Below are 24,118 nucleotides of genomic sequence, written 5' to 3'. Positions count from 1 at the left end.
GAACGCATTCAGTGAAGGCAACAGCACACGAGTTTGGGTTCACTAAAGTAAAAGACCGAAGTTCTCAGGATTTACTAAACCATAGAAAGTCCAGAATTTACTTTCTGGTTTTTTTACCAAGAAGGTAAAATCACACATGCACACGTGTGTGTATTTATTTATTTATATATGTAACCAGAGGAAATGGAAGTATCAAATTGTAATTAGGATCAAATCTGAGTCAGTCATTCCCTTCCAGCAGGCTAAAAAAATAAGTTAGAAGCCAGATACATTGATAATGCAGCTTCCAGTGGGCATTGAACCAAACCCCTGGACTTGATTTCAAACACACTGGTTTTGCAAACACTTCTGAAGACACAAATGCTGTTTGCAGCATTCTACAGAGTAGTGAAGGAGTCACAGGAGTACTGAGATCTGGCCTGCAGCACAGCAGAACCTCTGTGCCAGTAAACCAACAGAGCCCTCTTTACAGAAATACTGCAGCCCCACACTTTTGACTCTGGAAGGAAAATTTTGCATTGCTCTTCAGAAAAATCAGCTAACCCTACCATTCCAGCTAAAGCCATGGCTACAGTTGCCAGTTTCTTAGGCAGCAGCACCTTCAGCTCTCCACAAGGCAGAAATCACACCAAGCAGCACATTAGGAGAGCTACTTGTTACAGAAAATGTTTTCCTTCCTTTGTGAGCTACCAGCAGATGGGCTGCACAGATCTTTTTCTGACAGTTAATAATGTGAAACCAGTTCAGGTAAAGAACAGTCTGGGCACAAAGCTGCAGGAACAGAAGCAGGGAAAACTTTACCAAACATACCTCACAGACAGTGCAATGCCATCTGGTCTCCACATGATGCTTGCACTCATTGCAGGTGTAAACAAAGCGGTCTTGGCTCTGGGTATGCAGTTCCACCAGCATGCACATGGTTGACCACTGAGCCCTTCGTAGTGAGGAGAACTCCAGGTGCTTGTCTCTAGCAAGGGTTAGGAAAGCATCACGCCCATCCATCAGGTCACATGGAATGAGTGGGTCAGGCTCAATGATGGGGGGCAGGGAGTTGGCTGCAGGGCCAGCAATGAGACGGATGACAAAGAAGACCTGAAAAATAAAAAAGCTTATTATGCTAGCACTTATCAAGATGTTTTGATCACCAAACCTCATTACAGAGTGTACAGCTCCAGGATCAGCTAACACTCGAATGACCTGCCGCCAGGTGGGGTGCTTGCGAGGTCTGGGAAATCTTGGACCTCTGGGTGCCCTGCAGGTTCACTTTCCTCTGAAGTGACAGGAAGAGGGCACTGAACTGAACAGTAACAGTAGAACTGATGTGGCAATCTAGGAAGGTTAGGAAGTTTTGCATATAAATCCAATAAGTGCACAGCTGCATTTATTCCCATTTCCCTTGCAGCCAAGAGCACCCAGACTTACTGGTACTGGTCTGTCTGGGTGAGCCACTCAATTCTCCAGCCAAACCTGTATAATTTACAGGGCATGCCTCTGTTTGAAGTATCAAAGCTTTGTACACCTCTTTAGTAAAGTAAAAAAGCATTCCTCATTCAATCAACTCTTACCTCCTTGTGCTTCTCCATAGTGGCATACAGCTTTTGGGAGAGGTCATTGGACACATTGGGCATGCCAGGCTTCTTCTTATTGCCACGACTCAAGCTGCTCTTGTTTTTACTTGTCTTCTTATTGTTCTTCTTTTTGGCATTTTTACTGTCTCCTTTGCTCACCTAGCAATTTTAAAGACATTTTATGTCAGGTATCTAAGCAACACCACATCACCATTTTATTATTTTTACATATTCTATAGCTGCAGGACAAAACACACTTCACCAATCATTTACTCTGAGGACACATACTAGGGTCCCCAGAAACTTTAAATTAATTCCATTAGAATTACTCCAAAAAGATATCAAGATCAGCAATACATACATGCAAAAATATTAAAAGTATAGATATTCAGGATGTACAAGCAAAACATTATATAGTGAAACTTTTTTGTCTGTTACAGCTACACACCCTTGGATGATCACAAAGAGGTTCAGTAGATGAATTCCCATGCAATTCAAAGGTAAAAATAACTGCCAAGTGCAATTCATACTGCACTAAACAAAGGTAAGACAGACTTAAACCACCTAGATTTAGTTTGCTACAGCTCTGACAGATTTACTTTTAACAGACTACATTAAACTGATTTTGGTATGAAGCTGTTGTTCTGCATCCAAAAGGCATTAGTAGTGCAACTTCTAGCATGCACCTGTCACATAACCTACAGGAGTCAAACAAAACAGGTCACCTTAATTTCAACTATATTCTGCTAGCAATGAACACTTTATTCCTCACTGGGCTGCTCAGAAAACCCCTCAAAATCCCACAGCATAAGATGATCAAGGATCCAAGTAATTGCTAGCCAAACAAACATTTTTCCTAAGCTTAAAATAACTTTGCAAGAATGGAAATTCCCAGTGAACATGGATGAGTATCATGTCACTTGACAGTACAGTTTATTATTGCCCCTTCTTCAAGAGTGCAACATAGTAACAATAAAGAGTTAAAAATACTTGTAATAATAATAATGAAGTTAAATAGTAATGTACTGCAAGCTTGCCGTACCTCAGGATTTTGGAGCCAAACTGCTGTGAAGGCTCAACTAAATATTGACCAACCTCACAGACAGAACTAAATGATCTTTCAAAAGTGGTTTCTGGGTGTATTAGAAAGATGAGGACTTGAAGCTATACCTTATGGGGAAGCCAACAATACCTTCCTAAGAAAGATGTTTCTTAACGCAAATCTGATATCATATTGCCTAATTTCCTGCACTTTGTTTAATCTAAGTCCTTGAAAGAAGGTGTTATGGTTTTAAACTAGTAACTAAAAATTACTTATTTCTTGCTGTGAGATATGGATTAGAACAAGAGCAAAACAGGCTTAAAACTTAAAAGGAATAAAGACAGTTTATTAACAAACTACAAGAATAAGAACACCAGAATAAACTTCCAGAAAACTCTTTTATCTCTCACTACTTGACCATTTCTTTGTACACATGGTAACACAGAGACAAAAAACTTTAGAACTTTGGTGGTCAAAAACAGTCTCAATTCTTGCTAGAGTCTTTTCATCAGTCTTTGTAGAGAAACAGAAGTCTCTTTTTGCTAATCTATGGAGTTTCTCACAAGAAAACTATTTTTGTTATAGTTTTCTATTTCTCTAATGCCAGCTGCCTGGAAATCTGTCATCAGTTCACTCCTCTCATTTCACATCACTCTGAGGTTTGTATGGGCCATGAGTCTAGGGATGCCATTTTAAGGATGAGTTGTATTCAAAGGTAGAAGTCTTCTTCATCTGTGTCTGAGCCTTCCTGGAAAACAGTTTTATCTTTGCCCCCTAAGGCTTCAAAATCTTCACTCTACCTAATTCCAGCAACTCACAGTATCACAAGTACTCTCTCTTTTGCTCAAAATCCACACTCTGAATACTCTATTCCTCTCAATACTCTTATCATGAATTAAAGGAGTCTTTTTAAACTACTATTGTCCATCTCCATAGCTTTAACAGAAAGATATTTCAGCTATCAAGCATCTTACTATTTTCTCTCTTCTATTTAAAACTTAACTCTTCTTCACTGTTTTTGGTGGTTCTATGATGTCTTCTTCATGTTTATTGTCTCTCTCTCTGTTTTTCTGAGAAAAGGAGTAATCTGTACGTTTTATCCAGGTAGTAAAAGAATTAAAAGCTTTAGAAAAGCAGCAAGAGTTCATGGTGTCAGGTTTCAGTTCAGCAGCAGCAGTAACTGAGCAGCTCTGCTTTCTTTTCCTCCCCCCGCCTTCGTCCTCTGCGGCCTTATCCGGCCAAGGAGGGGGGGAAAGAGGAAGATACGACAGGGCCTTGTTACCTTCTCAAAAGCCGGAAACAAAAGAGAGCAAGAAAACTCTGACTGTACATCTTAAGGGGGTGTTCACAAGTTGAATTCACTTTTTAATGGTCAGAACTGCTGTCAATTCTTAGAAATGCTTGATAATTGGTCAGGAGAAAGGACTCTCATCAGCCACCAGCAGCCTCAACTTCTTTAGCTCTCAAAAGTACTTTAAAGGTAAAGCCACCCCATGACATTAGGTATTGCAAAGAGCAGCACAGGAGAATCACAGGTTTTAACTGTAACATTAAACCTAACTTTTTTTGATCCAAAGATCTTCCAGCAAAAAATTCTAAGCTGCCAAAAAAATCTAGTAGTTGATAAGGTGACAAAGCAAAGGTGTTTAAGGAGTTAACTAACAAATACTACTGCGTGAGCAAAACTACTAATCTTACCCTAGATTCACAACCTCTTCCATAAAAGCTCAGAGTATCCAAGGATAGGCAGATACATAAATTCTGCATCTGTTCACTTTCAAACTTATTGTTGAATTAAGAGGCATCTTTTTATTTTTGGGAGGGTTTTTTGTTGAACTTGATTACACTGTTGTACATTCTCAAAAAAAAAAAAAAATACACCAGACACCAGCAAGAAATTTCTCTAGTTTAAAGCAGCCCAACAATAGATTCACAGTAATTTGTGCTTCAGATCCTTAATACCACTAAACAAACCTATTGAGAATCAAGTACTAACTCTCAACATTCCATTACTTTCTCAGAACATTCTGCTAAGATTTGTGTTATAACATCGAAGTTATAAAGGAAAGAGTGAGCCACTATTAAAAAGGTAATGCTTAAGGATAAAACTTCCAAATCAGGCTGAGGTGGCAACATGATCATTGATAACAATTGGATTTCAGCAACAAAATATTCAATTAGCAGCTGTTTCAACAAAATTACCAAGACAGGTAATTAGATAGTTTATAGCCATATGAACACCCACTGTTCATCCAAATGTAGCTTAGTGGTATTTTATCAGCTCTAATTTATAAACTAAAATTGAAATTTATATTAGAGTGAAAAATTCAGTTAACCAAAGTGCCTTTCCCCCCCCTTCTTTTTTTATCATTAGCCATATATAATCAGAACTTTTACATTAGATCATGAAAAGCAGAAGCATCCTTACATCTGTGCTTTCATTACTAGTGTTTTCTTCTCTCTTCCGTTCTTCTTCCTCTTGCTCTAGCTCCTTAATGCTCTCCTCCAGAACATTAGGCCAGAAGTCCCCTTCAAAGTAAGGGAGCTCCTTTGCACTTGTTAGACGGTCTTCTGTTGCCTGCTTAAATATATCCTAAAAGACAGCAAAACCACTTTTGGTTATCACTATTACAAGTCATGTAATGAAAAGCAATGTTCTCAATGAGTGACAAGAAAAGGCATCAGCAGACTAAACAAAGGAAAGCTTACTATTTCAATTCATTTTATGAGAGCACATTCTAAGTGCAAATTTAACACTGTATCAGTTACAGTTTGTCAAATATATTTCAAATATTCCCACTCAGAAGTAAGACATCATTACTGTGTGCTAGATTTCAATGTGCATTCTTACCAACTGGGACAATGTAATCACCATAATCTCCACTCTCATTTTAGTCTTGATAATTCCAAAGATTTTACATACTTCTAAGTGCATCAGCACCCTAACTCTGCAATTTGATTTAACACAGGATTTAAGATTCCATGTATGTTCTTTTGCTCTTTTACAGTATTCCTCGAGAACTTAGTTTGTTCTAAGGTACCATTTCAAGTCTTTTGCTAGAATGACTTCAGAAGCTACATGTTTTGAAGAGAGTAAGTTTTAACTCTAAACTTTTGGTGCTCAATTCACTTAAAACTAATGCAGTAAACACCACTAAGCAGGCACAACGCATAAGGCAAGGAAGAAATCAGAATGAGATTGGTCAATCTCCCCCAGGCACACACTTAACAGACCTTATAATCATGGACGATGCGCTCTGACACAGACTTGTCCAGCATCTTTTTGTACCACTCTTGCAGTCTCTTGGGTTTGGGTATCTTTTGGTCAGGAGGATGGCAGTGGAAGATGTAGTCATCTCCTTCACTGGGCGGGCACGCCCAGATGTGTCCAGTAGTATACCTGGTGTGGGCAGACAAAACCGGGACATGTGGGCTCTGACAATGGACTCGCGCACTCTCTTCTCTGGCACCAGGTGGCGCCACCACCGAGCCGGCGGCTGTTCGCGGACCTAACATTTCCATCTTTTCACTAATTTTCCAAAATCCAGCGCTATATATCGAGCACTTATATGTAAAGGGTGCACATTTTACAGTCTACATGAAAAACAAAGCCTGACACAAACCTGCAACTTCCATCTCACAGTTAACTAACAGGAGAAAGATGCAGTCTAGGTATTCAAGTAGCAAAATCTTGAGACAGAGCAGTATTACTTCAGGTAGCAACATTTTAAAAACAGATTTACTTAAAGACAGAATTCACTTTTCTATTGTAGATCCTCTGGGTTTTGAGAATTGGTTTGAGAAAGTTTTAGAATTATATCTGGGAATAAACAGGCACTGCCAAACAATAGTATGGAGTGCACAGATTAAGACAGATGACATATTAAGACAGATGACAGCCAATTAGCAGCAGCTGCAGTGAATATAACACCTAAGATCAGTTCTTCATCCTCAGTTCTTCTCTATTAGTTTTTGAAGAGAACTCTAGTAGGAGGGATAATCAGAGAAAAATAACCATCCTTTCCCTGTTGGGAAACAGCTCTGCAGAACCCTCCCCAAGCCCTGGGAGCTGCAGCCAGTTGTCATTCCTTCTGCCTGAGAATGGAGAGATGATACTGCATGACCAAGATTGTTTTCCCAAAATGAGAACCTGATGTTACCCATTAGCACAGAAAACAGCATTAAGTAAAGCTGAGGCTTGAACTCTATGCAGCAAATGTACAGACTCAAAAGTTAGAAAATAGACAATAAAAAAAACCAGAAAGAAGCCTAATGTATGCTTTTGAATTAATAAAGAAAACACCACCTCACTGAGGTACTGAAGATAGTACTACTTACCTCCATTTCAACTCCCCTAACTTTTCTCATCAATGTTTTAAATGTAGTCCCTAACAATTTCTCCACAAATAACTTCACCAACCTACACTAGGTACCTTGACAATAGTGGGATGTTTACTTCACTGGCCTTTCTACTTCAGTAACCATGGTCATTTAATTTCCACCCTTCTCGTTGCAGCAGTGTTCTGTGTTATTTTGTGCTGTCCAAGGATATTTTCCTCTCTCCTAACTCTACAGTTTCTCACAATTTCAACTACATAAGATTTCTTAGTGGCTTTATACAATTGTTACAAAGTTATAACTTATGAGTTCATCAGTACAACAAAATACACAACTTTCTCCTTATAAACAAGGGTAAGGACTTACTTGCTAGCCCAAAGGAATGACCTAATTAAAGCTGTGGCATTACACAATGCCAACAACATTTTATGGAGAAGAGGCTTACTGTTTCTACTTAGACTTCGAGTTTTACATAAGTTTGGAAACAAAAATATCTGAAACAGAGGCCTCCCATGAAAAGCCTGCAATTCCTCCTTCTCTTCTTCTTTTCAACTGTACACAGTTGTTGTCAAGTTATTCTACCACAGGTTGATACTTAGGCCCCATATTCTTTACTAGAGGATGTAGTAATTTAATTTGCTGAAAGAACTACTCAGTACAAATGTTATACAGAAGAAAATGTTCTAAGATACTTACCCTAGTTTCTTAACATATTCTAGATATCCAATTAGTATTTCATGATAGACAGCAGTCCTCAAGCATTTAGGGCGGAAAAAATGAACACTGTCAAGGTAAGATATATACACTCGCCTAAAAAAAAAAAGCAACAAAAAGCATGAGAAAGAAAAGACTTTTTGAAGTAATTCTACAAGTTTATTAATGTTTTTTTATAAATCTGAAGCATCCATTATAACAGCAATCTGCAAAGCCTCTGATTCTAGTTTACCTCTAGAAACTTGGCCTTCTTTTGATATCCTAGCTTCATCTCTCTAAAACTATTCAACTCTTTCCTTGAGAACACAGATAAAGTGATCCTTAAGGTAAGGCTGTCTGCTAGCCAGCATCCTCAGTAAGAAACAACTCTAACATTACAGAAGCTACTTTGTTTCTAGAACCTAGCAGCACTACAGGTCTCTCACACGCAACAGGGAATCTCTATCCAGAACTACAGGAGGTTCATCCAAAGAAGAGAGTACCGAGGTAAAACAGACTTTCATAGGGTTCCTCACCTTTGATTGGGTGGAGGGCAGTCCGAGCCATACTCCTGCACATGCATCCCAAAGAAGCACAAGTCTACTCCATCGATCTCCTCAAAGGCAAAAAGCGCTTTTGTTCGGTAAGGGAAAGACTCTGCCATCTCTCCATTGTCTACAAACCTGCAGACCAGAGGATAAAGAGGAATACCAAATATATTCACATATCAGAGACTGCATGTTACTAGGTGAAGGCAACAAAGATCAAGACTACTCTAAGGGTAATTTTAGTGAAATTTGAAAATAGTTTACAGACTACTCAAATATGAGGGATTCCCTTTTTACTGTGAAAAAGACACTCGTCACAAAAAATTATTATGCTGCTGGAACACCTGTTTGTCATGAACTGTCTGGTGATGAGGTTTTGAATACAAAAATCTTTTTTGACTGGATATTAAGAAAAAAAATTCTTCATAAAAAGGACTGTCAAGTGTAGAAAAAAGCTGCCCAGGGAAGAGTTTGAGTCACCATCTCTGGAGATATTTAGAAGATATGTAGATGTACATGGTTTAGCAGTGGCCTTGGCAGTGCTAGGGTAACAGCTGGATTCAAGCTTAAAACTATTTTCTAACCTAAATGATTCTATTTAATCAAGTGTATCATGTAAGTACAAACAACTCCCACTTCCACCAAAAGAAAGCAAAATTAAACAAACATACCTTGCTTTCATTCCTGGTTTTACTTCCACAGTTTTGTCAGATGCGTGTACCACCCTAACGGTGACCTCTCCTGCCTCAGGGTGATTCTGTCGTCTTAGAAAATCATTGACTCTGTTCTCCAGGAAGGTACCAAGTCTTGTAGCTGGTAACCCTGCAGAAAGAAAATACAGCTCTAAACATATACAAAACTGAACTGTTCATATGTGATTTCTCTACTCAGATATCAGATGAAAAATGACTTAACACATGCAGCATGTTAACATTAATTAAAGCTTTATCTTTAAACCCTACCACTTCTAGATGGGGTGAGCTGCTTTTCCCCTGCAGGCACATTTATGGCTTATACATTATTTAAATGAATAAAGAATCTGTATTTCAACCCAACTTTTATCTTGTCTTAAAAGTCAATCACAATTATGGTTTCTCCTGAATAGGTGTTAAACTTACTTAAACTGGATTACAAAACACTGTTTCCAGACATATCTTCACAAGCAGACATTGCATTTGGAAGTATATCCTGTCTCTAAAGCCATACTAGCCAAGTTAGTATCTCCACTTAACAAAAGAATACATTTCAATAATGGAAGTGCTCTAAAACAGTATGTTAGCCCTCTAAAACAGACTATTATTAACTAACACTCCCACCTGTGAATGCAAACACTCTGAACACTACAGAACTGATGGTCAAAACTGACCAAAAGTATCCTCCTTGAGCTCCAAAACACTTAAATACAACACAAGTTTAAAAGCCACCTCTTCCTCATTCTTAACCTATTATTTAAATTTGCTGGTGCAAAATAAATCTAAATAAGAATCTTACTTTTAGCAGAGAATTTGTTCTCTTTCCTGGTTCGTCCTGTTTTCTTTAGGCAGCCATCACAGACAAAGCTGAAGCAAAAAAAAATAAATAAATAAAAATTGAAGTCACCCCAAGTCAGACCACCAAGTTCTCTAGCATCTTAGCATTAGAAGCAAAATCCTTCACCAGATCTTAGCTGATCTGAAAAATACCTTAACTGAAATTTGAAATAAAAGCACAAAGAACAGCCCAACTGTTTCAGAGCTGCAAAGGAGGATCTAAGCTCCAGGTTCTGCACGCCCTATCACTTGTCCACATCACCTCTGGAAAGCCCAGGGAAGTCTCCACTGCCAGGTCTGACAATATCAGCTCACAGTATTCTTGGAGCAAATAGGCTCAAACTGTTGCCTCTGATCATGATAAGACACTGCAACACCAAGCACAAGGCTGATTTTTTTTTTTTTAAATGCCCAAGTACACTGTAAACTGAAATGATTCTATGATTCTTCCTCACTTACAGGAGTACGTCTCTGCAGCATCCACAGACTTCTGCAGCAATGTGGATGGGACAACAGAATGCTAAACCCACAGCTTTTTTGACAAGAAATGGGACATTTAAGCTCTTATAAAACTTCCTCAACATATAAGTTATCATCCTTCTTAATCAATTAGAAGAAAACACGTTGATCAAGAACCATGGAGTAAAAGAAACTCACATTTGTTTTAAAATCTAAATTAAAATTTTAAAATTTTAATCTGATCACTGAGGTCAAAAAAGTTGGTTCACCTGTTAAATCCTTGTTACAAAATTTTTTGAAGATGACAAAGCAGTATGATTTGTACAGAAAACAGATCAGTCTGAAACTGTTACCAGAATTAAAAACATCTTTCCATGAAGGCCAAGACTCTCTAAACATAAAAGGCCGAAATTGAAATGCTCTCTTCCACAGAAAGAAACATTGGAAACATTAAAGATTAGAAAATTTCACACAGAACACTGTAAGATATACTGTCTAAATTTGATGTTACCCTATAGATTGTGTAAAATTTTCAGGGAATGTAACTTATTCCATTAAACAGTCTTTTAAATATAACCAATATAAGGAAGTTTATGCATGAGCTTTACCAAACACTAAACATGCTAACTACTTAATAAGGAGAAATTGCTCACCCAGAAGGCCAGATTATCTCATTATGAAGAACACATATCTGGTGCATTTTTCTTCCACACTCTATACATTCAACAAATCTGTACGAGGCAGAAAAAGGCAAAGGGACGCAAAGGTTAATAGTAACACTGCTTGCTTGTATATTTTGTAATATTTTATTCAAGCACTTCTAGCATTTAGGCTTTTGAGTCTGTTTAACACAGAGAGCACATCTACGCTGAGAACAGCCTTCAGAATAAATTAAGAACCTGCCAGCTCAAGTCAGGCAGACTATGCAAGGACACATAATTACCATTTGCTTGTACTACCACTATCCACTCCTTTTTTTGTCAAGTAAAGCCCTTTTAAGGATAAAATCTGTAAACTGCTTGTTGCTATAAAGAGTAGAGGAAAATGGATTCACACATGTCAGAAAGGAAGAACCAGGTGAAATACTTGGCTGTTAGTTGCCCCACTATGCTTGAACTCTGCGGTATATTACAACTATACTGCAGAAAGTTGGGAAGGAAGAACACAGAAGCAAATACCTAAGTCACTTTCAGAAGATCAGCAGAGATTTAAGAACAGCTGAGACAAGTCATATGATTTAATTCCCAGATGTTGGTGAATATAATTCTCAAAAATATCTAGGGTTGCTTCAGGTATTGGGGCAATCTGGCTCCTTTTGAACATGCCTGTCTAAAAGCTTGAGACTTTGAATGAATAGTTGTAATCTATGTAGAGCATGTGGTATCACACTGTAAGTTAGGCTTATATTCTATCTTCACTTTAACAAAGAGAAAGAAAATTTATGAATCAAGCTACTATTCTCTCCTTCCCACAGCCCTTGTAAAACAGAAGAACTGGCTGACCCTTGTGCCTTTAGAAGGATGGTGTGGGAACAATAAATATCCCTTTTGCTCATTCATTTGAGAACTGATATGATGTTTGCAAAATAGCAGCATAGGTGTATGATGCAGGACCATGTAAAGCAGTTTCAAAAAACGGCTCAGGAATATAAAGAAAAGCAAAAGCAGCTGAGTCACCATCATCTTAATGCTACTGAATGACTACAGTTCTGCTTTCAGAGCAGTAGAGAACAGGCTGATTCAAAATACAGCAACTTTTCCTTCTACTACAGCTGCCTGTAATATGCAGGAACTAGAAATGCCGAAGGCACTAAGAGCTACTGCCAAATGACTCAAATCAGTTCTGAGACTTGAGCATTTGCCACAACAAAGTTTCAAAGCAGAGCTATCTGCATTCATCCTCCTGTAGAATCCACATGCAAGACAACAAAATGGAGTCATTTCAGCCCAGACATTCAGTGTTATGTATTTCTCAAGCACAGCCACGGTGGTTTGGGTTCTCAGCACTGAATGCCAGATCTGCTGATTACTGAGCAGCCCCTACCAACTAACAGAGCTACATGAAATTAGAAAACATTCAAAGACAAAGCTGACGGTGAATGAATAACATGTATCTTACAAAGTATTTATAATAAAATGAGGATCATTCAAAGAGGGACAGCAATACTTACAGCTCAGGATCCAGTGTATCATTTTTCCTTTTTGAAAACTGTTCTTTGTTTATCGTGCTATGGAGAAACAGGCAATAAAACTCAGTTTTAACACAAGACAACAAACATCCATGCAATAGCACACCTATCCACAAACCAAGACAAAACTTACAAGCAGAATTTTTAAACACTCACTGGCACTACAAGGAAAGTATTTGTATTTTACAGTGACAGACAACTGAAGTGTACGCCATTCCACTTTGTCTGTGGAAAACATTACTTTTCTCTTGTGGAGAACATTGCTCCCATATTCAGTTTTACTACAGGATAAATATTAAAGCTTGCTGACAATTCAAGTTTTGATAGGTCTGATCAGTATTTAATGGTGAAAAGACTACTTGATATGCCTCTCATGTTCTGCAGGCAAAGAATTCCAATTATCTTTGATTACTGAGAAAGGCAGGTTATCTTTTTTCAGATTCCCCTAACCCTCCTCCTACATCAATTTCAAAGGAAAAATTTCAGCTTCCAAACCCTGCAACCCCAGCCCAGCCACTACTATACATTATCTATACCTTCTCTACATAATTTTCAAGGCCTAAAATTCCATCTTTTTGACAGTGAGGTCCCAAGTATCTTTTAAACGACCTGGTTCAGAACATACAAGAACACTCGAATCTGTGAGAACTTGCCCCAAAGAGTGTTCTCCATAACACGAGATCAGTATGTCCCTCTCTGAAACGCAATGACAGACTCCAATTTGCATGAGATGAATTAACCTTCCTCTTATTCTCCTCTTATTTCAGTGTTTATTCTGAATACATGAAGCTCCTTATAAAATAAATGATGAAGTTAAAAATCTCAATTATCTCAAACTATTCTTATAATAAGGTGCAGGGAACTTAAACAGGACCCACCATGTATATTCCTGTGATGTACTCTATGACTCTAGAATGATTAAACTTTGTTTTTTTTGCTTCTACTAGAATAGCAATCCACTTATCCACAGGGACATGACCTGGCCCATTGTACTGACCAGTATACAACATTGTTTCTTCCTTTTTCCTTCCAGAAAGGTAGATCACAGAATCCTAGGATAGTTTGGACTGGCAGGGACATTAAGAGATCATCACCCCCTGCCACTGTCAGGGACACCTTCCACTAGACCAGGTTGCTTAAAGTTCCATCCAACCTGTCATTAAACACTTCTAGTGATGGGCATCCAGAACCTCTTTGTGCCATCTATTCCACTGCCTCACCACCCTCAGAGTGAATAACTTCTTCCTTGTATCTAACCTCTTTCAGTACACTTACATCATCCCAAGCCCAGATACTTCCAGTACTGTTCTGTATGTATCCATTAGTGCATCCAGGATCTGGTTCCAAATGAAAGTTAACTCAGCTTGTCCAATTACCAACTTCAGCAACTCTCCCTCTAGCTTCAGACCTTCCTGAATTCATCATTTTGTTCTACCTGGTTGTTGCAGTGCCTTCCTGAAAAGGGATTTCTTGAATAGCTCAAAGAGTAACTGCTTGGCACTTGTTTGTCCCTCAAGGGCTTCCATAGTCTCCAAAAATTCTGTTTCAAGATTTTTTGTGAGGGGAGGTATGAGGAGGATACAGCAAAATGAGAGGCTGCCTCAACAGTTTGCCACTAACATGGTAAAATCCATGCACAGCCTTTTATTGTGTCCTCAACAACTGCACAGTATTTCTTGTAGGCAGATGGCATTCCAGCAGTGAAATGTTTGTATGGCAAAAGGAGGTTGCCTGCTTCTAATTTGGATGAAAAACAACCTGATGTTGAATACAAGTTTAATAGCATAGCTAGGGTATAAAGAAAACAGTACATTTGACATTTCAAGCTATGTCTGTCACACACTTGCCTGCAGGCTTGGTTATTTTTCTGCAGTAGAATACATCCACTTTTTTTTCAGGGGAAAAAGCCATTTTCTTCTTTCCCTTCTATTGATACAGTTGCAATTTTTAAGCACTAAGTGCTTATTTTTCACTAGTTCAGTCAGTCCAGGTTTTGAAGACAAGCACAAGTCCAGGCTTTTCTGAAGGATCTATCATCCACCTTCTACTAGCCTCAAAACCTACAGCTGAACCCCCCCTTCCCTACAGAAAGCATTGTAGGCCAAGACACAGGTCACAAAAGCACAGCCCAAGCAAGCACAAGTAACTCACGTTTGAGGTTGTGATGGGTCATCTCCCAGAGAAACGCTCTCCCCTTGGATTTCGTTGAAGCACTTCTCACAGAAATGATACCTGTCAGCAAGAAGGCCATATTTGGGTGAACTGCTCCGTCCACACAACACAGCCCAAGTCAAGCAACGGAGCCACCAATCACAGCAGGCCAAGGAAGGGACAGGAGCAGAGAGCAGGTCATCAACGGCGACAAGGATATTCAATGATGCAGATTTATGGGCCCCACATTGTGTTTGGTTGGTTTGGTTTTTTGGTTTGGATTTTTTTTTTGCGCAATCAAAGCCAAGTGCAGACAATGACAAGCATGAAGGAGAAATTAAAAAAATAACACACACACAAACAAATAAATGGGGGTTTGCAGGACAAAAACAAAAACATAGAAGCAAGACAAGACAACACAAAGCAGAAAGCCAAGGCAAAGCACAGATTAGCATTAAATCTCTCAAATGGGTTCACAAGCAGCAAACGATAAAAACAAATTAAACAAGAGTATTCCATTTTAGCATACCCATACCCTCTTCATTTTAATAATCCATGCCACGTACAGCAAAGAATTAAAATGAGACAGGGAAAGAGCAGAAAGAAGGAGGAACTGCTACTCTGACTTGTACATCAGCACAGCAGTTCTGTTGGGAGGAGGATCTGCAGGAGATCAATGGAAGAGAGGTAGTCTTCCATCTTAAATATATAAATGCTGAAAGGTCACAGAATTCTCTCCCAGTTGAAAGGGAAAGCTAAATATCAAAACTTTAGGAACAATAAAATCTGTCCTCAGAATTCTTACAGACTAATAGAACTGTCAAACTGCATGTTAACTAACATTAACTAGACATATAATGCTCTACATGGATATGACTCTGCCATAGCCCAGTCTGCACACAGAACAGTCCAGCCATCACTACAGCAAGCATTACAGAGAAAGATTTTATTTGTACTTCAATAAAATAAGAGATTAATTCAAGATTCCACCCTAGCCTTCAAAAAAGGTCTAAAGCTGTGGCTTCTCCATTATAAGGCATGTTAATTGAGTGTACAAGACAGCTAAAAATAGAAATAAAAATATTCAAACAAGTTCATTATAAAGCCACACGAATCTGTGTTATTAGCAACTGTCAGGCTAAAAAGACAGGTCTCAACCTCCTTTCTCAGTTTTCATCTGAGATAAAGCAGAGAACAGTACTTCTGGAATTATACATTTCAATCTATAGATAGGTGCATCTGTGCATATGATGCAATCTACAAGTCACACACAGGCACCTGTTAAATGCAGACATTCCCTTCTAACATTTGAAAACATGTCAAATGTCAGATTTCTGAGCAAGTCTTTCGGTTCCTCTAGTGCTTGCCCATGGACAAACATAAGCAGAAGATACTGACATGACAAGCTCTACACCACATACAAGTATAACACTACAATAGCTATGGTAGGGTATTACAGGACTAAAAAAGTAGGAGAAATTTTAAAATCACCATTTGCTGCTATAAACCTTTATAAAGCTTTAAAAGGTTAAGATATAACTTGTATAATCTTTGAATGTTTTTAATCAGACCAGGTGCTTAAGGAAGTTACAAATCTTGGAAAATTGGCTTTGAGGTAAAATCATCCATGTTTTTGTCATTCTGGTTTGTTTTGGGGCTGGTTTTTCTGTTTGTTTGAGGTTTTTGAATGAATGGAGAGCAGGAACTAAATAAAATTGATGTATCTTGGAGTTAAGCAGTTCTCTGCTCTAATAGGTGCATTCTGGTGACAGGGAAGGGAATATGGGAATGTTAAAGGGTGTGTTTGCCTGCTTTTTCCTGCCTCACTTCCTCAGCTGTCAGATTACTAACAAGAAACTTCCTTCCAGAAGTCAAGTTTAAATCCTTTAATAAACTTCAAGCAAAAAATGTACTCAAAAGAGCTGTAGAAGGGACAGCGTTTTACAGAGCTACTGATAGCTACTGCCAAAACAATTCCCTTTAGGAAACTTTGTAAGAAAAAGCAAGCATCAATCTGCTGAAGATCTGAATACACAGATCTTCCAGTTAAGATGTGCAATACAGAGGTAAGTTTGCTCTTCAGCGTTAACATCACAAGAAAAACCAAGACTTGCCAAAACCAATATGTATTATGAGCATTAATACACTTTCTGCATAGTTTACTCAGTGTTCTGCACAAAAAATACTGCTGCACAGTAGGAAGCAAAGGCAACAGAGCTGTATTATGATTTGTAGGTAACTGAACATTTAATTAACTGCAGGATCAAAATGTAATAAAACATCACATTTCTGCAAACAAAGGAGGGAAGAACAAAGGCTGCAGTGAACTTTTGCTCAAAGAAATCATTATTAACACACAAGGCAAACTATTCAAGAGCACTTCCAGCAAAAATTTTTATCTTAAAACATAAAGGTGTGCACATATAAAGAGGGTGTCTATGTAAATACATGCATGCCTATAACAGATTGATTGCAGCATGCACAAAACTGCACCAACTGAGTTTTCCTTACCTGTTCTGGTAACTGTAGTAAGTGGCATCTCGAGGGATCGTGCATAGCTGTTTGCCATAGCAACACAAAGTCTGTGGCGAGAACTCCAACTGCAAAGAGGAATGGGTCGTCTTAGTACTCACACATTTTCACTTGCTCTCTGTGGGAAGCAAGTGTAACCCAGACAGTGAACACTTCCACCTTACTCTGTGCACAGGTCTCTCTGTACAGCAAAGTGTACGCACTGCTAGTCACAGAAGACATTAAGTGGGCTGTTATTTTCAAGTTAACTCTTCTCCAAAGACAGAAAGCGCATCAAAACAAGGGAAACAGAATTTCAGTATACAGTGAAATACAGAACTTCTGAAGTAATAAAATCATGTCTGTTAAATCTGCAATAGCAAACGTTTGTCCTAATCAAAATAAGCCTTCTGTTGCAGGCTTTTTTTCCCCTCAAGGGGGTGGAATTAATCCATTTACCTTTAAATAGATTACTTAAAGACCAGATAGAATTAGAAGACCCACAAAATGCTCAAATTCAGATTACTCAGGATTGCTAAATCCTGGTAAACTTTGGAAATTTTGGATCCACCATAACTGATAACTGCAACCACTATATTTTCCCCCTTCAATTCAAGCAAGCAAGCAACAGACTAAAGATATTTACTTTCTTACCTTTCTTCCACAGCAATAACCAAGGCTCTGCATAACTGGGTCAATTTCTTGCTCAAACACCTCTGCCAGTTTGGAACAGTACTTGTATACCCGGGACGTTTTGCGGTTATACAACCAGGCATTATTGAACATGAGCCAGATGTCATCTACATACTGCCACGGTTCCTGATACTGTCCTGTGTCCAGCTTTCTCTTGATAGTAGAAAGATCCATGGGGTTCTTCACTATGTCAAAATAATCCTGCAAGAAAACGCAGCACATCAAAACCCTCCTAGAGAACTGTGTTGTGACATGAGAGCATGCGCATTCTCAGCGTATAAAGTCTTCTCATCAAGAAAAACAGGTTCCTCCCTGACTTGATTGTCAAACTACTTGTGACACACAGAATGCAATCTCTAAGTAATAGCATATAATTCCAGTGCTTTCTTTTCATTATTCCTGTATTTCCCAGTGCTGTTGCTCATTCACAACGAATGGAATCAAGTCACTCTAATTTTAATCAACAAAACAAGTATTACAAATAGTAGAAAATGCCAATATTTTTGCAGCCATTGTGATCCAAAGATATACACAAGAACGTTAATATAAAGCAACTGTTTCCAGTAGCCCAGAAAACCTAACAAAAATAAAAAACTTTATTCTACAATAAAACTTATCATGTCTCCTCTAAAGAATGCCTTTTTCCAATCCACCATTGATACAGTGCAACATCTACAAAAGTTTGCAGAATGACAGTCAATTAAAAGCTTGTTAAAAATATTAGCAAGTGTATAAATGCTTGTAATACAGCAGGCCTTGAAGTTTCCTAGTATCTGCCTTAAAAAAAACCCCACACCAACAGCAAATCAAAACTCTTTCAGGCAAAAAATGTTGTCTGAAGCACCTAAAAAGGACTTCTACATCTGTGTATTTGTTTATATTTTGTGAACTTGTGTGGTCAGTTCAGAGACTATAAAAACACAGATCCTTGAACGATAATTGTCTTCTCAAGACAATTCTAAAACAAGCAGAAAATTTAATCTAAAGAAACATCTAACTTAAATTGTTTCTTCTTTTCCTATAACAGATAATAATCATTGATGGATATTTTAAAGTGGGTTTGATCTGCATAATTTCCCACATCTTCAGACAAGATTTATACATGATGAGAAACACCTATGAGAGCATCACAACATGAAGCAACTACCATAAAAAGGCCATACAGCACTGGGGTTCTGTTGGTAAATCATTCCAGTGCATGTTACATCTGGCTTATTTAGTAAAAGGAACAGAGAACCAAACAAACTTTCCTAAGTCAGACCTTGTATGTTCCACCGGCAAAGTTAAACCTCCCCAAACATGTCAATATGAAGACATTAACAAGACAGACATAAGCTGTTCTCAAACAGGTATGTCAAAATACAGTAGTTTTGAATTAAAACCAGGAAATTATCTTGCTAAGACACTCACAGGAATTCCTAGTAGCTGGGGATCCACAGGCTGTCGAAATGGAAGAGACTCCGGATCCTGACGGTAAAGTGCCTCTAGTGTTGGCATAAGCGCCTGCCGCAACTCTTCTGGCTTGAAAACTTTGGAAAACAATCAACATTAGAAAGATAGCAGAAACAGCCAGAAGGAAGAAACCTGCTAGAAAGTGCGATGTCTGTGGAAAAAGACAGACAGACGATGTGTTTAAGGTACTTAGCACGGCTTGTTTATCCTCTAAAACACTGAGTCGTGAGGCGGATATTAAAATGATCACCTGAAGAAAAGGCGATCATAAGACAACATTGATGAGTAGAGATGGTTCACATTCCAGATACATCCCCTCTCAGAGGCCCCGAGGAAAAAAAATTGTCTAGAGAATCTGTAACTCAGTATTTCAAATCTCCATTGTATTGACAATTTTACTACGGCTTAGTGTCTAATTCTAAAGGCTTAAAGAACTTGCCCAAAGCCAATTATAAGCACATGTATTATTAGATATTTTTGTCCAAAAGCCACAAAGAACAAGCCATATAAGTACCACATAATCCACTAAGTACCAAAAAGGAAAGCCCAGGGTTTTTTTCCCTGCAGAGATTTCTCTAGGGAGATGCAGTGAATTTAAGTAAAAACAGTCTTTCTGCTTACTTTTTTTCTTAGACTGCCCAGCTGCTGGAGAAGACTGAGTTGCTGGAGTAGTAGGTCGTTCTTCCCCCTCTGGTACTTCAGTCTTCATTTCAGGTTTCTTCTCTTCTTGCTCCATTGGGTCTGGTTTACATTCCTCCACGACTGGTTCTACTTTAACCTGGAAAGCAGATTGAAACCTGTCACTTAAATCTCCTGGGAGGCCACCCATGTACACTTCTGTCCTTTAAACCACTCTTCTATCTCCTTTGTAGTCAAAACTCCCCTAAAACTTGAGCAAATGTGTTAGAATGCATCTTTAAACACTGCAGTAGTAGCAATGATGAGCTGCTAACGAGTTCTGATCTGCAAGCAGACACATGGGTACCTCTTCAGGCAGTTCTAACAGCCTCTCATTCAGCAGAGCTGCCAGGATGATGCGACTGGCAGCCACACTCCTGGCTGTCCTCGGTGACAAGTTGTCAAAGCCCAGTAAAGCATCCCACCATGTACATATAGAATCATGTAGGTTGGAAAAGACCTTTAAGTCCAGTATTAACACGGCACTGACCAGTCCACTGCTATGCCACATCCTAAAGTGCCACATCTACACATCATCTAAATACCTCCATGAATGGTGACTCAACCACTTCCCTGGGCAGCCTGTTCCAATGCTTGCTAACCCTTTCAAGTGAAGAAACTTTTCCTAATATCCAACCTAAACCTTCCCTGACACAACCTGAAGCCATTTCCCCTCATCCTAGTATCTGCTATTTTAACATCTGTAGAATTGACCCGAGTGCATTCTCACTCACTGGTATTTTTATATATAAAAGCTGGCATTTACCAAAGAAAAGGTTCATAGTAACCACATTATAATGTGGCCACTGACTTCTACCACAATTTCACCAGAAAACACAAACTTTTCTTTAGGAATAAGACAAAATACAACAATCAAAACTGCAGCAGCAGCAGGGAGCACCTACAGCTCTCACTGAATTCTGGAAGGAATGACAGAAAGCATCCAGCAGTAATAGATGAAGGTATTCTACCCAAAATCTGATCAGGACCAACAACCTCACCTCAGGTTTCTCCTCCATTTGCATCTCTGTTTGTTCTGGTTCCCCTTCATCTGTTTTAATCTCCATTTTCACTTCCTGCAAGGGTGGCTGCTGCTGTTCTGGAACAGTCTGCTGAGAGTTCACCTCTGTGCTGCTGGTGGACGGGGGGTTGGATACCTGCCCATCAATGCTCACAGCTGGCTGTGAAAGCTGAAGGAACAAAACATTACAAACAGGCTTCTAATGAGCCTATTTTTCTTTCCTAATCTATGTTTTACCTATGCTACATTTCCACTGAGTTTAAAAGCACTCCAGCCCTTCTAATTGCTCTCCCTGAAGAATACAGTGTCCCCCAACCTCAACTAGTGGAAAATATGTATCAGAGGCATGCACTAGAAGGCCCTGTCTATAGAAGATGACATTGTTTCCCCTAATGTATAAGCCCTATGCATACATATATGTAACCAAAACCATCATCCATGTTTCACAGTGAATTTCAAAAAATGTGCAAGAATTCTGTAAAATACTTCCTCTCTGGAAACAACAGATGATCTACAGACTTGTCTTGATGGAAAAAGTTTACTCCCCACATACAAAAAACCCTGTGTTTTAAAATTAAACATGCCATGAGCACACAGTTGAAAATTAAACCTTACATACAAACATTTGCAGGGAAAGCACATTTAAAGTATTTCCTTACAGGTGTTGTGGGGTGTTGAGGTTGCAGTGGTGCTGTTGGTGTAGGAACAGACGCAGTCGTGCTCTGCTGTGACAAGGGCTGCTGCTGCTGCTCTGCAGAAGGGGTAACTGGAACTGGAGGCTGGACTTGCGGAGGCAGCTGTGCCTGCGGAGGCGTTGGAGTCTGCCTTTGAGGGGGGTGCATAGTTTGGGACTGTGGTCCAGGTGGCATTGCCTGAGGAGCAGGTGTGGGGGCAGTGGTGGCAGCAGCTGCTGCCGCCTGCTGCTGCTGTGATCCCAAGCCTGGGGGCGTGTGGTGAGGTGTTGGGGTTCGGCTAGGTACCGGAGAAGGAGAATTTTGGTGCATGGGAGGCTGTGGAAGAGGTGGGCAGTGAATATGGCTCCCTTGAGAACCTGGAGCCATTGCAGGAGAGTTGACAGGACAGGAAGCGCTGGTCATTTGTGCCTGTGGGAAAACAGGTACACATTTGGAATGACTTGAAATACAAAAGCAAGATAAATTACTGTCAAATGTCTGCTTTCCCACAACATACTTTAAAAAATGTGACAAACCATCTGCTTCACTTTTAAAAACTCTTTCAAAAAGCAGAAATGGTCTACTTGATTTATTTTGTTCTACCCAAAAATAAGGCTATTTTATAATTTATTGTATTGAAACTTCTCTAAGAGAGATGAATAACATACTTGTTGATAAACTTAGAAGAATGGCACACCTACACTCCTGGTTTGCAAAACATTTCTTTCTAAAACTGCAGATTTGTACATCCTGGATATGGGACAATACACCACAGTGAAAAACTGCATTCAAATACACTTAGTGTGCCCATGCCTCCACCCCCAAGATTAGAAACTGAATTTATCATCACAAATAAGTACAGCTGTAACTCTACCATTATAAAATTACAAAAAAAAAAGTATTGGTCAAGATAAAAAACTGTAACTCCACAATAATCTTGCCTGCAAACTAGGAAGAAGCATCAATGAGAAGCAAACTGACGTTCCCTACTTCTTCCTGGCCTGAAAGGTTCTTGCTGAAAAGGGAGAGGGAGAGGACAGAAAGGAAACTGCTAGACTGCAAGTTCAGATCTTCAGTAGTGATAACCCTCCTAATCCCCCAAAGTCAGCAGCACACAGGCCTGGACAGACATGCCTTTTTATGACTTATTCTGCCACCTCTTAACTTCTCAGGCTCTGTTGCTTTGCTGTTCAGCAAGAGAATCTTAACTACTGCATGCTGAGTCACAATTTCTTCTTTGCTCCATAAAAATAAACCTAAACCAATTCCTCTCTAACACTTAAATTAAAGCCTGAGAACAAGTCAACAATATTTCACCCTTGCCATTCCCAGTGCTACACCAGGAATGGAAAGTCTCAATATATGAATTTGGTTGACTATAATTCCAAAAGTCTCTCAAGGAAACAAGTTTATCTCCATTACTACAAACTGAACAATCATAACCAGTATATGACAAAAGTCACTGACAGCACTTCAAGAAATCAGAAACTTACTTGAGATACTGGTGTCTGATTGCCAGGCTGAGTCATAGGCATGCTCGCTGCATTCATTGCCGGGGAAGAAGCAGGGAACTGAGTCTGTTGTAGAAATTGATTCTGACCAGAAGGCTGGCCAACTCCTGGTTGCTGCATACGTGAAGGAAATCCCATCTGGTGAAAAAAAAGCAACTCATTTCACACAATGTGCATACACCTTCATAACATTTTACAAAAAAAACCCAAAAAACCAAAAAAAACCCAAAAAACAAACCCAAAAAACTTTTATCAATCAGAAATTGATGCTTGCCATATAAATGTAGGAAACAACATGAAAAGCCTGCTTATAGCTCCTCTCAAAAGACACAATTTATGATGGTTTCTCTCAAAAGCATAGTAAAAGGATATTGATTTCAGATTGGGACTGTGGCTTAAGATTTATTTTGATTCCTTGTTATAAGACTGCAATAAAAAGCCACTTCAACTAAATTTTTAGGCAAGTCTTACCACAAAGATCTAAAGATTTACTATATATCGGGCAGATTTTAAAGCAGAAGCAAAAGACAGAAACCAAAGGGCCAAGAGAATGAAGAAGTGATGCTTGATTTATTTTCAAATTTCTTTTATTTATTGATTTTAAGGAAACCACAGACAAGAGAAGCCAACCTGTGAACTCAACCCTGGAGGGAAGGCGCACTGACCTGGTTCATGGCCCCGGCCTGACTTAGCTGTCCAGGGTGCTGAAGAGGAGGGGTTTGTCGGGGTCCCATCGGTGACAGCTGCATGTTCATCTGGCCAAACTGATTCATTCCTGAGAGTTTGTGCCAAAAACATATGTGTAAACAAAGGTCTGAAATCTTCTTTAGGCATCATTCAACATTTGGAGAAGAAATGCTGCTTCTTTCTAATTTTGCTTTCTAGCAACCAGCTTCCAATCAAATATTGCCTTCTATTAACTAGTTACGCGGAATTATTTTAAATATAGTGCTCAAGCTACCTATTCTTTCAGAATACAGATCAGCTTTCCCCAACTCAAGACATCTGTTTCCACTGTTACTAAAACTCATTAAGTTTGAGAACTACTGTAACACATGACAA

At 39.0% G+C, this 24,118-nt stretch overlaps 1 protein-coding gene across 2 annotated transcripts in view; it reads right to left on the bottom strand.

Moving 5' to 3' along the window:
* The window catches only part of EP300 (EP300 lysine acetyltransferase), a 62,814-nt gene that overhangs the window by 3,885 nt on the left and 34,811 nt on the right, over positions 1-24,118 (bottom strand). For both annotated transcript variants that reach the window (XM_086885692.1, XM_023934761.2), the window contains 19 exons: positions 23,722-23,831; positions 23,039-23,194; positions 21,531-21,974; positions 20,852-21,040; positions 19,794-19,950; positions 19,131-19,249; positions 17,682-17,921; positions 17,028-17,116; positions 14,517-14,597; positions 12,348-12,404; positions 10,831-10,908; positions 9,681-9,748; positions 8,861-9,011; positions 8,178-8,324; positions 7,645-7,758; positions 5,845-6,010; positions 5,039-5,203; positions 1,566-1,727; positions 811-1,092 (listed from right to left, as the gene is read on the bottom strand). In XM_086885692.1, coding sequence (XP_086741818.1) covers positions 811-1,092; positions 1,566-1,727; positions 5,039-5,203; positions 5,845-6,010; positions 7,645-7,758; positions 8,178-8,324; positions 8,861-9,011; positions 9,681-9,748; positions 10,831-10,908; positions 12,348-12,404; positions 14,517-14,597; positions 17,028-17,116; positions 17,682-17,921; positions 19,131-19,249; positions 19,794-19,950; positions 20,852-21,040; positions 21,531-21,974; positions 23,039-23,194; positions 23,722-23,831 — 2,975 coding nt within the window. The remainder of the gene's footprint in view (positions 1-810; positions 1,093-1,565; positions 1,728-5,038; positions 5,204-5,844; positions 6,011-7,644; positions 7,759-8,177; positions 8,325-8,860; positions 9,012-9,680; positions 9,749-10,830; positions 10,909-12,347; positions 12,405-14,516; positions 14,598-17,027; positions 17,117-17,681; positions 17,922-19,130; positions 19,250-19,793; positions 19,951-20,851; positions 21,041-21,530; positions 21,975-23,038; positions 23,195-23,721; positions 23,832-24,118) is intronic.

Source organism: Cyanistes caeruleus, chromosome 4 (assembly GCF_971803275.1).
Source record: "Cyanistes caeruleus chromosome 4, bCyaCae1.hap1.1, whole genome shotgun sequence".
NCBI classification, from domain to species: domain Eukaryota; kingdom Metazoa; phylum Chordata; class Aves; order Passeriformes; family Paridae; genus Cyanistes; species Cyanistes caeruleus.
The sequence above is the reverse complement of the archived record's forward strand: the minus strand, read 5'-3'. Positions and strand labels throughout refer to the sequence as shown.